General features: G+C 42.0%; 1 protein-coding gene across 3 annotated transcripts in view; it reads right to left on the bottom strand.

Moving 5' to 3' along the window:
* Positions 1–13,065, bottom strand: part of LOC128735100 (prominin-like protein) — a 134,419-nt gene that overhangs the window by 29,947 nt on the left and 91,407 nt on the right. For all 3 annotated transcript variants that reach the window (XM_053829588.1, XM_053829590.1, XM_053829589.1), the window contains 3 exons: positions 1,574–1,847; positions 1,092–1,444; positions 861–985 (listed from right to left, as the gene is read on the bottom strand). In XM_053829588.1, the coding sequence (XP_053685563.1) occupies positions 861–985; positions 1,092–1,444; positions 1,574–1,847 (752 nt within the window). The remainder of the gene's footprint in view (positions 1–860; positions 986–1,091; positions 1,445–1,573; positions 1,848–13,065) is intronic.

Here is a 13,065-nt window from a genome sequence, read left to right as displayed (position 1 = left end):
ATATAAGTTATGTTATCTTGAGAGATAAATCAATAAAATTTGTGTTGATTCAAAAACCAAAAATATTATAACTGAAACCTTCCGTCTATACTCCGTCTTATAACTGAAAGGACTATACTAGCTACCATCCAGAAAGACGTAGTAGCTGTTTCTTAAACTTTATTGTATGCATGAAAAGTTTTCGTGTCATAGTTTTCATATTACACATGATTAATCTTGCGTCAACTGGTCAATTGATCTGGGAAAAATAAACTATTTCCTTCACTTACGGCACATTAAAAGGTTCATTCAAATCGAAGAGGATCAAGTCGAACTGTTTACTCATTTTTCATCTGAAATTGTTCTACAACGAAACACAATAAAACACATGCATGTGTGAATAAGTGGCAATCAAAATAAAATCCCCAGCTAAATTGAGGATAACTGAATGAAGGGAGAAAAGCTTCTTGAATTAAACGAACGACAAACACACAGAATTGCTGTCTTATTTTTTTTTTTGTTTTAGCTGCAGCAATCAATAACACAACCTACCCTCGGGAAGTATCGGTCTTGTATCTGTGGTATGATATGAAATTCGATTGTTGGGATTAACGTTGGACACGTGACGATGATGAGAGTGTTTAGATGAACATGGTGTAACAAACATGGACGCGTACAGTTACGGATATTCACAACACAGCAGGATTAGATTAGATTCGATTAGGTAGGCAAGGATGTTTGACAGCGTGAAATTGAAAACAAAACGAGATTATTTGATTGAGAAAATCGAAGGCCTTCTTATGTACATTGCTGCTTTAATCCCCGTTGAAATTATGTTAACCTTTAAAAAGTGTTCGCTTTTTTGTTTTCAGCAAACTCACCGAATTGTAATCGATCCCATTCGTATCCAAGCGGCCGATTTTGTAGTCCTCCATTACATTGATGCAGTCCTGGGTGCCGCACTTCGTCAGCGAAGCGAGTAACTCACGCTTAACGCCCCGCAGTCCTGTTGTTGTTGTTGTTGTCGTCGTCGTGGTTATGACGAGAAAAAAAAGTAAAACAGTAATTAAAAACCCATAAAGGCGCGTGCAAAACCGCACAAAACCACCCACCATCGTTCAGCTGGGAAGCGTTCACCCGCAGTTCCCTGGTCAGCTTCGTCATAGTGTCGAGATTGTTTTTGATTGCCGGTAGCTGCTCGACAAACTCGTTTAGCGTGTTCAGTTTCTCCGCTTTGGATTCCTCCTCCAACCGGCGGATGATAATGTCCGAGGCTTCGTTCAATGTCTTCTTTAGCTGACTGTTCAGCTCCTGGTAGTTGGTGTCCAGCAGTTGCGAGATTTGTCGTGAAGTCGTTTGCAGGAACTCACGTGTATCGTCCACCCCATACCGGGCCGAGGTGGTGATGTTCTCGACCCCGTGCTGCATGTAGCTGTTAGTCGCGTAGGCAACCACAACGCCAAAGCTGCGAGTTGAAAGAAAATGTAATTTAGAACCAGTCAGTGAAAGAACAATGGGAAGCCATACTAAATAGGTTAAATTCATAACGAAGGACGATAACATGCATGCAACATGGAAATGTATGACGACTTACACCAAAGAGGATGTGGTACAGATCAGCACCAGACCCAGCAGCACTCGGCGGCAGGTGTCGTGTTTCTTATCGAACGGCTGAGTGCGGCCGCCACATCCGCCGAAGCACCGGCAGCAGCACAGGCATAACCCGATGATTGGCATCAGCACGATTAGCAGGACACTGAGCACCACAATCAGCAGGACGGCCCAGTACTCCCGCAGCAGTGGTCCCCAGTTGTTTTCCTGCACGTTCGGTCCCAGCTGGATGTCGCCTTCCCGTACGATGAGGTAACCTGGAAGAATGACGTAAGCAGCGAGAAGGAGGCACGTTAGGTTTTGTGCTAACAATAGCCAGGTTGCAACTCTGTTTTGGCTTGTGCCACATGTGAACGGGAATGGAAAGAATGTTGTTATTCTTATACGGTTTGGTCTAAAAATATTTAGTGTCATATGCACTCGTGCCTATGATGACTGTTGAAATCATAAATTACCGTCATTGTTATTGACCTTTAGTGTAAGACGCCAGTATTATAATTTGAATATCAAAAAAATTATAATTAAAATCTAGTTTTTCCGAAATATCTATTTTGAACAAAGAATTTTAAAGACGGAAGACGAAATAGTATCAACACCATTCGAACTGTACCTATCGTTCTCTGTCAGCTGCCATTTAATTTGTTTTGGCTCTGTTGATGCTGGTTCCCAATCTCGCTACATATAATTTAAATTTTGGCATTTTAAATTGGAAGAATCGAGCCTCACCAACGGCTCTGCAGTCGATTTCAATCACATCGACGTAATCCGCAAAACCAAGAATCATGTGGGATCTCAAGTTGATAGTTCCTTTGCATGGTTCCCTTTCATTTTGCACCCAATCTGACCTAACCCGACCAATTCTGACGCTTTATTAGGACCCATACAGCATAGTTCGAAATGCCTCAATTATTCTAAAAGTGTCTAAAAGTTCGAAAACATTATTCTAAAAGTGTCTGCCACAACTTGTTTCGCTTAACATAATCATACGCCGCCTTGAAATCTACCAACGGATGTTGATTCTGCAAATTGTACTTGCCTAAACTATCTAGAATCTCTCGCAGGATTAACATTTGGCTTATCGCGGAGTGTCGAAAATTAGCTGGCAACAAAACTCTGCCATCGGTTGTAGCTTAAAGAATAGGATACCAGGCAGCTTATGGCTCGGTAATTCCTACAATCGAATCGACGTCCCTTCTTACAGATAGGGATTATGAAGCCATTCAACCAGTCCTCCAATATTTGTTCATCCCCTCAGAAGTTCAGAATGATCCGACACGTTTCTGGGATTTAGAAGTTCAACTGGAATTTCAAGCATTTCAAGTTCAAGCTGTTTGACACTCTCTTAACCTAGAAAATCAACTCCCCCTACCAAAGCAAAGCATTTGAGCCATGAAGAAATACTAAAGACAACTAGCTAAACTAGTTTTGCAATCATCTCATCATTATCTTCTGCATCAAAACATCAAGAAACAAACTTTTGATAAAAAAGATGCTTTTTGACTTTTAATTTTAAACAAACCCATTTCAAAAATATGGCATGATACAATGTGAAAAAGCACATAAAGACTATAAAAATTATCTTTCAGGTACAAAACAACAGTACAGTACTAGAGATAAAACTGAACCTAGATTGCTACCTATCCCATAAGATAAATTAATCAGTTTCAGCAGCGTATTTTTCAAAATTATAGTATAAAATGGGCCGAACATTCAGAATTTCAAAAAAAAATTGTACACGAGATACACGGATAGATAGGGTAAAGAACCGGTTTTAAGCAGTCTAAGCGTGTCAGTGATTGTTTTACCTTATTACAATCGATGGGTTGACTAAGTCGGGGATATCAGCATACCAATCTTCTTGCTATCTTTAGTACTTCAAGCTGTTACCATTGGAAGACATTATTGTTGTGCTAAACTTTTGATTTTCCGCTTTAAAAGTTGGAGCGGTGGAACTAATTTTGATCAGACCGAACATATTTTCACCCTCAAGGTGCTTTTTTAAGCAATCCTGAAATCTGAATTTTTTTACGTCCCCGTAAAAAATCCCTCGAACTTTTCCCCCTATTCAGTAAGTTCGCGTTCCTATCCGCGACCTACTAATCGGCATCTGATGCGTAATCGGCATAGCGTATCGGCATAGATGCGTAAAATGCCATCTGTCTAAATTGTTTATCGGGGCATACACTCACCGCACCGTTCAGCAAACGGTATTCGTCGTCACTTTTATTCTCTAGTGTTCTTATGGGAAACTGCGAGTTTGACGTCTCACTCCCTGTTCATAAGGATGGTGGGAGAACAAAAGAGGTAAACATAACAGTACGCACGATCCAACTCAGAACAGTGTTGTCAAAGCAAATAACATTGAAACACATAGTTGCTTCATTAAATCACTGAGAAAATCTTCGAAAATTATTGAAAAAGCTGTCTTTTCTGTTGTTTTTAATAAAGAAAAATTAATTATGAACATACATTTCTCTTGAAAGTATTGAACCACGTTTTCACGGTTGGAGGTTTCAGTTAATTTCAAACCTATAATTCTTATTTCCAGAACCGAAACAGGTTTTAGCAACACGATAGTTTATCAATTTTGCTGCAGCTGCTGCTACTGGTGAACAGGTTCCGTCAATTCAGAATTTGTTTTCAGTTTTGTTATAAAATGATAAAACTTTCGGCTAGTGACAAAGCCTTAGATAATAGAAAAAAAGAGAGTGAATAATATGGTATGTGACAATTGAGTGCTTGACTTTTAGAGTGGTTGTAATCAGTGCTGAAAAATGTGATGGATTCGTTAGTAGCGAGGAGGCGATTGCCTTCAGCAGCTGAAAAATGTACGTTTTTGGACAACAATTTTTAATTCATCATATTTCTTGTCGGAAACCCAGTAAATTGTGTTTGTGTGAATCAAATGTATGGTTAAGTGATTTGTGAAGATGATCCTATCAAAAGATTTTGAAAATATGAATAAAAAAGAGCATTTTCGGCTCATTTATTTTCAACTGATTAAAATAGGTGACACTGCTTCACTCGTTCCTTACCCTATATAAACAAAGATACTACTAGTTACAGCAACAGCCCTCCAAGGAAGGAGGGATTAGACAATGTTCGCGTCATTGATTCATGTACAACAGAAATAGGAACGGTCCCAAAGGACTCCCTAGGAGAACGCCGAACGAATGCAGCAAGCCCGATTCACCGATTTTTACGGTCCAGTGAGGTAGAATTAGGAGTGAAAACAGGCCAGCAGCTTGTCGTGAATGCCTAATTTGTGGTATTTGAAACTAACTATTTCGTGGTCGAAAGCTGCAAAAAAGTCGGCATATATGGTGTGAACTAGGTAACTTTCTTGAATTACACGAATGATGTTCGATGTAAAGGGCATTAAATTGATTGTCGTCGAATGCTTTGACATAAACCTATTTTGATGAGGAGAGACACAGATCTGGGAGCCTTCTTCTGCAAGTCTCCAGGAATAATCCGAATTTACACACATTGTAAGTAGACGCTGGCTGGTGAACGGTTGAACAAAACATACCGTCAGTGCCTTGCGCACCTGTAGGCATAAAATAGACCCTACAGTGATTGGGTGGTGGCTAATCAATCTTCGAATGTGCAGGTTGAAAATCAAGGGCCGCTTCTTCAACACAAGCATCATCAACGTGCACATCCCTCGCCTCAGAAGTACCGATGACGACAAGGAGAAATTCTACGCGTAATTGGAACGTGAATACGACAGCTGCCCAAGGCTTGATACCGAGATTGTCATCTGGGGTTTCAATGCTCCAGTCGTCCAGGAAGAGAAACACAAATTTGTGATTGGAGAAAGCTAAGTCCACACCTAAGCCTTACCGACTTTACCGCTTCCAAGGACATGGTCCTAGGTAGCACCCTCTTCCAGCTTAGAATCCTACACAAGTAGGACACCTGAACGACACCAAATCAGAGAGACATAATCACAGATCGACCACGTTTTGATAGTCTGTTGACATTTCTCTGACATCATTGACGTCAGATCCTATTGAAGCCCTAAGGTTGACTCGGGCCCAAAACCATCGTTTTGAACAACATTCGATATCGATGTCAACCTCGGTTAAATTTCGCGTGGTTGAAGCAGCTAGATGTCGCCGCAAACTCCGCACATTGCGCTGCCGGAAGTGGATGAACTGGACGATGCCACTCTCGAGGACTGTTGGAGTACCATCAAAACAACCATTGGCAGTGCAGCAGCGGAGAGCTCCATCAGGCAGGTGGCACAGAATTAGCGAAACGACTGGTTTGACGATAAATGCAGGAGGGTGATGGATGAGGAGAACGCTGCGCGGGTGACAAACATGAACAACGCCACATGTCAGAACGTGAAAAAACACATACCGGAGATGCAGCGAACTTAAATCTTTTGGGAGAAAAAGTGCTGCTTGGTAAGTCCACTTCGTGTTACTAAACGGGATTAGATAACTTCCCTTATTACGCAAGGCGGAGTCCTTTGATCACATGATCGAGCAGAAGCCGGTCAGAAACGTGGAACGGCCTCTAATCGATCGATATCCCGGAGAGGCAAGGGTACAATACTGCGTTGCTTGTTCCGCAAGCGGTACAGTGTTGTTTTCCACGGCAAGGGTTAGTCCAGTCGTGGGTTGTTATGCAACACGCTTCTGATTGAAAACCATTCTTCCATTTCCCTTGTTGTCGTTGGTTTACGTCGCGTAAGATCGACCGCGTGGCGTCGATAGCCTTCGTGTCACGAGCCGAAATGTTTCGGGATAAGAATGGCAGTAAAGGGTGTCCCACATCAAATTGAACCACGGAAGAAACGCTATAGAAAATTACCCATTGGGTAGGCAGAAGTAGTTTAGAGTGTATTGTTTACACTGTATTTTTATCGCTGTTTGTTTTTTAACACCTGGAAAATCCTCAACTAACTTATCGGGACATCGGAGAACAACTCGGAATCGTACAGTCAACGGTGCGGTGAGTCGTATAGTTAATCATTACTACGAAACTGTGAGCATCGAACGGAAGTAGAAATGCGGTCAGAATGGATGTACTATTAGCGATCCGGATCAAAAGCATGTCGTGCAAGCGTTGAAGGAGAGTCCCAATGCTTCGGTCAGGGCTGTGGTCAAAAAGTTGAATCTGTCCAAGTCATGAATGATGAGACTTACGCCAAGGCGAACTTCCGACAGCATCCGGGGTTACGGTTCTTCATCGTCCAGTACAAGTTTGATGTTCCGGAGGAAATAAGGAAGCAGAAACTTTCAAAGTTTGCCAAGAAGTACATGATTTAGCAAGCAATCTGCTCATGTGGCAAACGGACAGATCTACCTCAAGGAGTGTCTACAGAAGCGTCTGCTTCCTTTGTTAAAGCAACACGAGGGCCCCACGATCTTTTGGCCGGATCTAGCCTCATGCCATTATTCATAGGATGTCCTGGAGTGGTACGAAGCCAACGAAGCCACTCCCCCCCTTTCCAACGCACCAGAACTCCATCGAAAAAAAACCTGGGCTATTATTAAGCAGGCTCTACGGAAGCATCCCAAGGAGGTCAAATCTGAGGAAGACATGAAGAAAAAGTGGATTTCCGTACAGAAGAAGCTGCAGCCAGATGTTGTACAGAACCTTATGAGTGGAGTTAAGCGTAACTTGCGAGCATACGGTTATGGTATTGAAGTTGTATAATATAAATATGTAAAAAGCTTACTAATGGCTTATTATTTATTGTCTGAAAGTTTGAAAAGGATCGATCAATTAGGTAATTTTCTGCAGCGTTTCTTCCGTGGTGCAATTTGATGTGGGAAACCCTTTATTTTTAACCGATGCTCGTAAGGTGACCGAAAGGTGGAAGCAGCCCTTCGACTAACACCTGGATGGCGCCTAGGTGAGCCATGATAGCGAGAAAATCAATTTTGACAGTGCAACAAACGGGGAGGAGGTGCCAGTACTAACGATAGGCGAAGTTGGCCGCCAAAGAACAATAAATCGGCTGTGAAAGATGGTATCGGAGTGGAGCTTAATAAAATGGATCCAGAAAAGCTAGCTACTTGTCTGTACCAGTTAGTTGTTAGAATTTGGGATACAGTGCAACCATCCAGAGTTATCTACCCGAGAAGAGCGACAAGTTGGACTATAAGAACTGTCGTGCGATAACCGTTCTCAATGTCGCCTACAAAATGCTGTCCCAAATCATTTTCCACCGACTAAATATCACCAATTGCGAACAGATTTGTGGCCGTCTTCTTTGACAGACGGTCAGCAACGGATCAAATATTTATACTGCGGCAGATCCTCCAAAAAGGTTGTGAATACAGAGTTCCCACGCGCAATTTGTTCGTAGACTTAAAAGCTGTATATGAAACCATCGACCGAAAACAGTGATAGAAAGAACGGTTTCCTAAGTGAGTTGTACAAATCGATCAAATTTACAATGCTGTGTTTGAATTTCGGGTGGTTTGTCAATCACACAGAGGGCTGGTCTCTCATGTCCGCTGTTCACCGTAGCGGTACATCGTATTATGAGCCGAGTAGATATGGTGTTCGAAGTGGAGCTATCGACTGTTTATGATTCCAAACTTTATGTTTTCGGCAGGACAGTCATACGGCAAAGCAAAACGACGTGGTTCTAACTCCTTGAGAAAGATGTTAAATACATCGAAACGTCGGGCATAGAATAAATAAGTGTCGTTTTGCTTTGCCGTATGACTGTCCTGCCGAAAACATAAAGTTTGATATGGTGTTCGTTTCAAATCCGGTAAAAACAAGTACTCGGGGCGTAACGAGTAATATGGTTAGACCAAGTGGCACAAGAGCTGGCGAAGACTACACAGTGTCCAAGGAATTGGTGAAATTTTGTTCATCGGGCTATGTCTTAAGATGGAAAGTCAAGTAAGTAAGGTCATATAGGGAGAACTCTCGGAACTTCTGGCATATTAATATACGCACACCAGTTGAACTGGGCGTTGCATTCAATGATATACCAAGTAGGATCATTGAAGCTTTCATCGCGAACTAATTACCCGGTCTATCTGCCGTATCCTGGTGGAATTTATTCGGCAGCGTTTATTCAACAGGACTAAGATCACGTCCAATTTGGAGGCTCACAGGGCATCTCACCAAATGCAACACAGAGATTTGCAAGGCCAAAAGGAAGTCCAGAGTCAAATTGTAAGGCTGCGCGACTCCAAATAGCGTTAGTGAAAGACCCTAATAATGGCCTAGGACAATTAAAAAATGGAGGATGGTAGTCTCACCGGTACTAGGTACTAGAGAAATGTTGGAAGTTCTTAGAAACACGCATTGCTCCGTGTTGATGGACGCGACGTCGACGGGCAGCAGCAAGATCAGTCATAACGCAATGTACCAAATGACTCGGTTCTGCTTGCACGTCGACTGTTTAAGGAGGCTTCAATCAACTGGGAAGCCAGTTCCTTCGAACCGATGAAGTCTCCAGATCTGGAAGTCATCCTACCCATTGTATTACAAAAAGTAGACGCGATTATAATGTTCGAGCTTATCAACCTTGTTCGTACCAACTTTACGTTGGGACGTATCCTGGAGCGCTGGAGAAAAGTTAAGATGGTGTTCATACCCAAGGCAGGTAAAAAAGATAAAACAGTTCTGCAGTTCTGGGAAAATCGAGAGTTTTGCTCAATACTAGCGATCACGGGCGTAGCCAGAAAAGTTCCTTGGGGGGTTTTACAAGAACAAATCTGACATAGCCTAACCATAAGCAGCTTATTCAGGAAATGCAGAATTATTTTCAGTTCAAAACTATTTTGGTTGAAATTGAGTGTTCTTCATCAGGCAAATGCCACTTAGTTGGTTTCGAGGTACGATACTGGTCTAACAAGCCAGTCGTCGCATGTTCGAATCTCGGATTTTTGGACTAGCCGACTGCGAAGTCTGTCGATGAAGAAGGGTCAAGTCTTAGAAAGGACGTTTAATCCCACAGCTTTGCTTTGCTCATCGGACAAAAAAACAAATTGAAATAACAGAGTTAAAGTTATGGCTTCCCAGCCGGCATTGAGGTACGTTGTATGTTCGAATCTCGGCTGGGAGAGGCTGTTAAAGTCCATAAAATTGAGTTTCTTCGAGACGCAGCGAGGGTGCTGAAGAACAACTTATCCTGTATGATTCTCAACATCACTCTTAAGGTGATCCGACGATCAGATTTTAAACCGAGAGGTTTGATTCTCAGTAAATGTAGCAAACTTCTTGGTTAAGCAGATGGCTTTGAAAAGTGGCTAAGCAGGTGACAGAAACTTTGCCACGACGAAGGCCATCTGTGCTAGACTTAAGGCGGAGCCTAGCAGGATTGGGCTTTAAATCAACGCGTCGAAGACCAAATACATGAATGATAATAGCTCAAATGGTCGCTGTTAAGTCAGACCGAACCACGTAACAAAAATCTTATTTCGAGAAAAACACGTTAAAAATTTGCTGCTCTGTATGGTTTGTAGCTATCAATTGTTCGAAATCATCTCATAACACTGGCTATTTGCAACATTTATGTAGTCTAATTAGAGTAAAATGTAGCTTAGAAAATTCTTGATCGTTTGCTGTGATTAACTCATTCTTTTAAATTTTGCGATTTGGTCTGGTCTGATTTAACGCGGAGCAAATGAGAGGAACGTGCTTTTTTCGCGGACGGTAATCGTTGACGGCGACGAACCAGAGGTGGTAGATGAGCTCGTGTATGTGGGATCGCTGGTAGCCGCGAACAACAACGCAAATAAGGGGATCCAGCGGCATATTCAAGGAGGACAATGGGCCTACGCCAAGCGCTGCGATTAAGAGGCATAAGCCACCTTAGCAACCTGACAATGTACAAACCCACTATTAGATTGATAGGCCATGCTCACGGAGGACTTACGTGCCTTTGCGGACGACATTTGACGAAGTACAAGCTGAAAGCGAAGAGTAGTGGAGGTGCATGAATCAAGGGCAACATCCCCTGCTTGAGATTGCCAACGTACATTTGGCGAAAGTCGGAAAACTACAGTGAACCAGTCACGTCGTAAGGAAAACGGTTCTATACAACAACCCCACCGACACCGGCACAGAGCGACTCAACGTGCGAGATGGCTCGTCCAGGTCTAAAGCGACATTTTTTATTTTATAAGTAAAAAACTGCAACTTAAGAGATGCCTGGAAAATGGGCGACGAGTAACCCAAGATCAAATTAAATGGGGTTAAAAGCAGCACGAACCACCGAGTTTCGAGTTCACGACGCCGACGGGGATCGTACAATCAGCCCCGTACATTTTCCCGTGCTTTAAACAACAGCTGGCTGTGAAATTTCAAGCTTGAAAGTGTATAACAAATTTTCTCCTGGGGGGGGGGGGTTTGAACTCCCAAACCCCTCCCCCTCCGTCGCTACGCCCATGCTAGCGATACATGCAAGACTTAGATCACTTGTACGAAGATTGCTCTGGTTTAAGGAATTTACCAAACAAGAAATTTTTCTAAAAGTTGGCCCACTAGTAGGTGAACATTAACTCGTACTCAGAATTTTCCCTGGACCCTAAAGCCTTCTGACTAAACAACATTACATCAACGCTTCTCAAGTTAATGGAAAAAAATCACGGACAATCACATGCTTAATGAATTCTTAAGGAACTCCCCTTTGCATGGCAATCAACTTGCTCACCAGTGCGGTAAATCCACTTTATTGTCTAGTAGTGTAGACTGAAAAGTTGCTCCAATAGCAAGAGACGGCACTTTGTGCTTTTCTTGACATTAAAGGCGCTTTCGCTTCAATTAATACTCTCTTTGACAAAGACATTGACTAACCAAATTAGCTATATGCAGGTACTTCAAACTATTTTAGTAGTGGAAACTACATTGCTAATTTAACGGGTGGCAACTAGAATTTTAGAATTTTTTCGAGGCCCTTATGCACAACAACAAACGAGCTCAGAGAGGAATGACAGTATGCATGTGGTAGCTCTCTCTCTCTCTCTCTCTCTCTCTCTCCTCTTTCTGGCAGTATTTATTGTTTTGTTTATACTCGCCAAGTTTAGCTCAAAATGGCGTCAGAACAAGAAGCATTTCGCGAACGCGTTGTACACTTCTACGAATTGCACAAAGACTCCGGCAAAAAGTATACGGTACAACATTTTAAAGGCGAAAATGTTGCAGCTTCGACTATTTACCATATTCTAAGAACCCCAACAACTACTCGCAAGCACAGTAGTAGAAGACCAGCCGAAATTATGGACGGAGAAGAACTTCGTTCTCTTTCTCGTGCCTTCAATAACAAGGATTCTGAGGGCCAACGGGATGCCGCAAAAAAGTTCAACTGTTCCCACTAGTACATCTGCAAAACATTGAAAAGAGTCGCAATAATGTGCCGAAAGAAGATAAGAGCCTCGGAATACACTGAGGGACAGATATCGACGCTGAAATCCCAATTCCGCTGGTTGATAAAAAACTATTCCAAAAAATGCTTTGTTTTGCGCGGCAAAAGTTGCTTCCCTCTTTCGAAAATGCACATTTCTACTGCATCTCCGAACATAAAATACAGACTTTACTTATACATAAGTTTGTACAGCATCACTACATTACCATTTCCGAGATAGGTATTTCTAAGCCATGGATCAAGTCCTTGGGTTTGGCTATCAACCAAGATGTGTATCAAACGACTGTTTGAAGAACATTTTGATTCCGTTTCTACAAAAACATCATGCAGATGAGTGTCTTGGCCGGATAAAGCATCATCGCATTACGCCAAAACACACAATCGGTCCTGAATACCCATTTTTACCCAAAGCCACAACCCGAGAAATCTGCCTCAGTGTTGCCCAATCGAAGATTTCTTTGGGATTTTAAGCTCCTTGGTGTACAAAAATAACTGGAGAGCCATGAATTGTTAACAGTTGATTGGTAGAATCAAGAGACGCATTCGCAAAGAACACATGACGGCCGTACAACGCTCCTGTTCCGACAACAAACAGAAGCTTCGCCGAACAGCCGATTACGGACCGTTTCCAAATGTTCACTAATTTTTTTCAACAATGGACAATGTATCTACAATTTCAGTAAATCAGATCTTTTTCAAATAGCTTTGCCTTTTTTTGACAGCTTGAGCAATAAATTCCAAGATTTTAGTTGCCACCCGTTATATCTAAATGAGTCACAACTTTCAGAATTTGTTAGAAGCTTAAATTTTTTTGTTATTGCTTCTTAAATAGTTTATTACCAATCAGTAATACAACGTGTTATAAAATTCATAAATGTGTTTTAAAACTGACATAATCTTGTGATGGCCTCCTGATCGGGTAGCCATCTAGTCTAGAATATTGTCATTTTATGTCACACTCTAAAAACCGTCTAATTAAAAAATTCACACACATTCTATTGTTGACTAACGCTAAGAAAACAACAGCCCACTAGTCTAAAAGTGCCTAATCTAGCAGTGGAAAAATCTCTGTCAACAGTAAGGCAAGCAGCCTCAGCCTTCAACGCGCAATGTCGGAATGTCGG

Source organism: Sabethes cyaneus, chromosome 2 (assembly GCF_943734655.1).
Source record: "Sabethes cyaneus chromosome 2, idSabCyanKW18_F2, whole genome shotgun sequence".
Classification (NCBI taxonomy): Eukaryota; Metazoa; Arthropoda; class Insecta; order Diptera; family Culicidae; genus Sabethes; species Sabethes cyaneus.
The sequence above is the reverse complement of the archived record's forward strand: the minus strand, read 5'-3'. Positions and strand labels throughout refer to the sequence as shown.